Below are 3,859 nucleotides of genomic sequence, written 5' to 3' on the forward strand. Positions count from 1 at the left end.
CCAGTCGTTACTGATCTCAAATTGTCCATTAAATTTCGACTATGAAACATTAAATGTTTTAAAGTTGATTTTCACCATTTCGCTAATTTACCAATCAGACTTTACTGACGTCACATTTCGTCATTTGACGTAATTTTTTTTGTAATTATTATCACTAACGACTGGTGGCGCAACAGTCGTTACTGATTGAAAACATTGTCGATTTCATAATTAATGTTCACCATTTCGTTAATTGACCAATCAGACTTCACTGACGTCATAATTTGATGAGAAATTATAATCTCTGCCGCCAGGTGGTGCATTAATAGTTATTATTCTTTTAATGGCACTTTTAATGCACATTCTACGTTTCACAGTAATTTGATTTCGACAAATTAATTGGCCAGACGTGGATGACGTCACAATCTCTCCATTTGGCTTAAAATTATAAATATTACGCCTTTTTTACCTTTACGCCTTTTTTTTTTTTTTTTTTTTTTTGAAATTCGAAATTTTCTTTATCCTTTATACATCTTTGGGTATTTTATGTACCTTAACCCCTTAACTAAGTCTCTGATAGCGAATTTGACCTAGCACAAATGTCCCCAAGAACAAACAGTCTTGAATAGGGATCGGAGTGGGTCAAGATGCTAGTCGATGGAGGCGGAGATCGAGCAAAAAAAGCGTAAGAAATCAGCAAGGGTCATGTAACGTGTAGTGATAAACGGCCCAACCATTAGTGGGCCCCCTTCCGTGTGTGGGGGGAGAGAGTTTAAACTTATCTTCACCTATCTTAACTTCCACTCTGGCATCTGAGGGCCGTTATGTGACACCTGCATTTTCGGAGCAAAGATCTTTGGCGGAAAGAAAGGGGTGGTTTATTGAGCGTAAACAAGCCTTAATATCTACCGAATTTACCAACCGATTGAAACCTCAAGATCTTCATTTCGCTCCCCCCTCCCCCACGTCTGACCTAAGTGTATGCGCTGTGAAAACAAATGGTTTATTTAACTCCGTCTAAGCCCACCAGGGTCCACGCCTATAGAGACGTGCTAAGGCATACCCAGAGTGGTGAACGCACATAACATATGTGTGGGTGGTACATAGCGGTCTTATAAATTCTCCGGCCCGTGTTTACCAAACTTCGTATTTCTCCCGTAAGTATGACATATGCCAGAAACGCGCTGATCTATCTCGCCTCTAACTCCGACTTGACGAAATACGAAGAGGTTTCCGGAAAGGTCATAGGTCATCAAAGAGGGACGTAGTTAGGCGGCCATAATTTTATACGATGCCAGGAGCTCATCACATTAAAAACAAAAAAAAGTGAGGGGGGAGGGGGTGGATGGGAAAGGGCTTTTTGCCATCTTTAAAATGTTCCACTACATCGATTTATCATCTCTGTTAGAGGTCGCTGCAGTCGGCCTCCACCCACCTGACGCTATTAATTATATAGGTTTCAAAGATCATCTTTATCCATCAGATTGTTAATTCTTGCCCTCCCTGATTGAAACCAGTCGGTTGTTCCCCGGATTCTTAGGTGGGTGTTAGTTGGATCATCAGAAAGCTGCTTGTGCTGAAGGTCACTATGGAGATTTATTTATTATTTTTTTTTTAATATAAATTTGGAAGAGAAGAGAAGAATGGATCCGATTAATTGAGATATCAAAAAGACTGAAATCATGTTGGAAAACGAAAAGATTAACTGGAGGTGTTTTAAAGGAGGTTGAGTTTTTTCCCGGGTACTCCGACTTTTTTTTTTTTTTTTTTACAAAGGATATAAGAGGGCCTCAAAGGCGTGTGGTTAGAGAAGCACTTTCTTAGTGAGAAGTTGAGATAAAGAAGATGGATAGAGCGATAGATGCAGAAAGGGAGATGGATGAAAAATGGGAGAGATTACGAGGATAATTTGCATCGAAGCTGAATATTCTTAGGGAGGAAGACAGTGTTGATGCAAAAGAAAGGTTGGGGGTCGTATCCCCTCCCCTCCTCTCCTCTCCCCTCCCGGACAGGTGAAACCTTAGTTATTAGAGTGGGGCGAAGGGGACCAATAATAGGAAGAAAGATGACTCATTGCTGGATACAGTTCTAACGACCCTTCGTGTAAAACCTGGAGGGGTGAGTAGACTTGACGTGACTTACCGAGACGGATATAACCCTGGAGACCAACTATCTTGGGTTGGGCAGGTCAGAGTTCGCCAGTTCGAGGAAGCACGCGGCAGATACGCCTGTTGTTGTCGCCTAGAGCTCACAATTAGGCGAAACATAAAAAACAGAAATCATCAAAATATGTAAGCACACTTTCTAATTGTGCAGCCGTGACTGCTGCATCCACTTCGACTCCCCCTCTTCCCACTATCTATCTCTCCCTCATGTCATGCTCGCTGTGTCTTCACTGCCATGTCAGACGGACGGAGAGAGAGAGAGAGATAAAAAAAAAACAGGCAGGGAGAGAAAGAAAGAGAGAAAGACAGAGTGGAAGAGAGAGAGAAAGAAAAAAAGAAAGAGAGAAATAAGTACGGAGATAAAGACAGAGGGAGCAAGATAAAGAGAGACAGAGAGAAAGAAATATTGAGAGAGAGAGAGAAAGAAAAAGATCTATAGAGAATGAGAGCGAGACAGCAGCGAGAATGAGAGAGAGAGAGAGAGAGAGAGAGAGAGAGAGAGAGAGAGAGAGAGAGAGAAAGATCTATAGAGAATGAGAGCGAGACAGCAGCGAGAATGAGAGAGAGAGAGAGAGAGAGAAAATAGGCAGGGAGAGAAAGAAACACAGAAAGAAAGAAAGACAGAGTGGAAGAGAGAAAGAAAGACACAGGAAGCGAAAGAGAGAGAGAGAGAGAGAGAGAGAGAGAGAGAGAGAGAAGAGCGAGAAAGATAAAGATAGAGAGATGGTGAGAGAAGGAAAGACTGACAGAGATAGAAAGAAAGATAGACAGAGAAATAAAGAAAGAGACAAAGAAAGATACAGAGAGAGAGATAAAACAGCGAGAAAGAAAGTGAAAGAGAGACAGATGGAGGGAGAAAGAAAGATAGACGGAGAATGAGAGGGAAAAAACAGCGAGAGAGAAAGATAGACAGAAAGAAAGACTGATCGAGACAGAAAAGAAAGAGAGAGAGAGAGAGAGAGAGAGAGAGAGAGAGAGAGAGAGAGAGAGAGAGAGAAAATAGGCAGGGAGAGAAAGAAACACAGAAAGAAAGACACAGGAAGCGAAAGAGAGAGAGAGAGAGAGAGAGAGAGAGAGAGAAGAAAACAGCGAGAAAGATATAGACAGAGAGATGGCGAGAGAAGGAAAGACTGACAGAGATAGAAAGAAAGATAGACAGAGAAATAAAGAAAGAGACAAAGAAAGATAGAGAGAGAGAGAGATAAAACATCGAGAAAGAAAGTGAAAGAGAGACAGATGGAGGGAGAAAGAAAGAAAGAAAGATAGATAGATAGACAGAGAGACAGATGGAGGGAGAAAGAAAGATAGACAGAGAATGAGAGGGAAAAAACAGCGAGAGAGAAAGATAGACAGAAAGAAAGACTGATCGAGACAGAAAAGAAAGACAGAGAGAGAGAAAGAAAGACCGTTGACAGACAAAAAAGAAAGAAAGATCGACAGAGAAACAAAGAGAAAGACAGAAGGAAAGATAGACAGAGAGAGAACAGAGAAATGGACACAAAGAGATAGAGCGAAAGGCAAAAATACTGAGAGAGAGAGAGAAACAAAACAAAAAGAAATAAAATGAGTGACAGAGAGTGATAGGAAGATTGATGGAATTTTATAAAATTTCTGTCGTTGTAATGTGAATCCCATTTCATAATATGATGTGCTTATTAATAATACTTTTAATAATACTTTTAGTTGCTTGGTGATTTGCATGCTTTCTCCATGAG

The 3,859-nt window shown here is 40.8% G+C and overlaps 1 protein-coding gene across 1 annotated transcript; it reads left to right on the forward strand.

Moving 5' to 3' along the window:
* The first annotated feature begins 626 nt into the window (after positions 1–626).
* LOC150075285 (uncharacterized) lies at positions 627–3,653 on the forward strand. The gene is made up of 4 exons (XM_090388431.1): positions 627–664; positions 2,693–2,753; positions 3,054–3,258; positions 3,478–3,653. Exons 1-4 carry the CDS (start codon positions 627–629, stop codon positions 3,651–3,653), a joined length of 480 nt encoding a protein of 159 aa, XP_090244557.1.
* Positions 3,654–3,859: the final 206 nt, after the last annotated feature.

This window comes from Mastigoproctus giganteus, chromosome 14 (genome assembly GCF_048544385.1).
Source record: "Mastigoproctus giganteus isolate SK-2022 chromosome 14, ASM4854438v1, whole genome shotgun sequence".
Lineage (NCBI taxonomy): Eukaryota > Metazoa > Arthropoda > Arachnida > Uropygi > Thelyphonidae > Mastigoproctus > Mastigoproctus giganteus.

Excerpts from the sequence above, each read along its gene's own strand:
- LOC150075285 (XM_090388431.1), top strand. The coding sequence starts at position 627 with ATGCTAGTCGATGGAGGCGGAGATCGAGCAAAAAAAGC. Across the intron at positions 2,754-3,053 it reads GGGAGAGAAAGAAACACAGA|ACAGAAAGAAAGACTGATCG; the intron begins AAGAAAGAAAGA and ends AGAGAAAGATAG. Across the intron at positions 3,259-3,477 it reads AAGATATAGACAGAGAGATG|CGAGAGAGAAAGATAGACAG; the intron begins GCGAGAGAAGGA and ends GGGAAAAAACAG.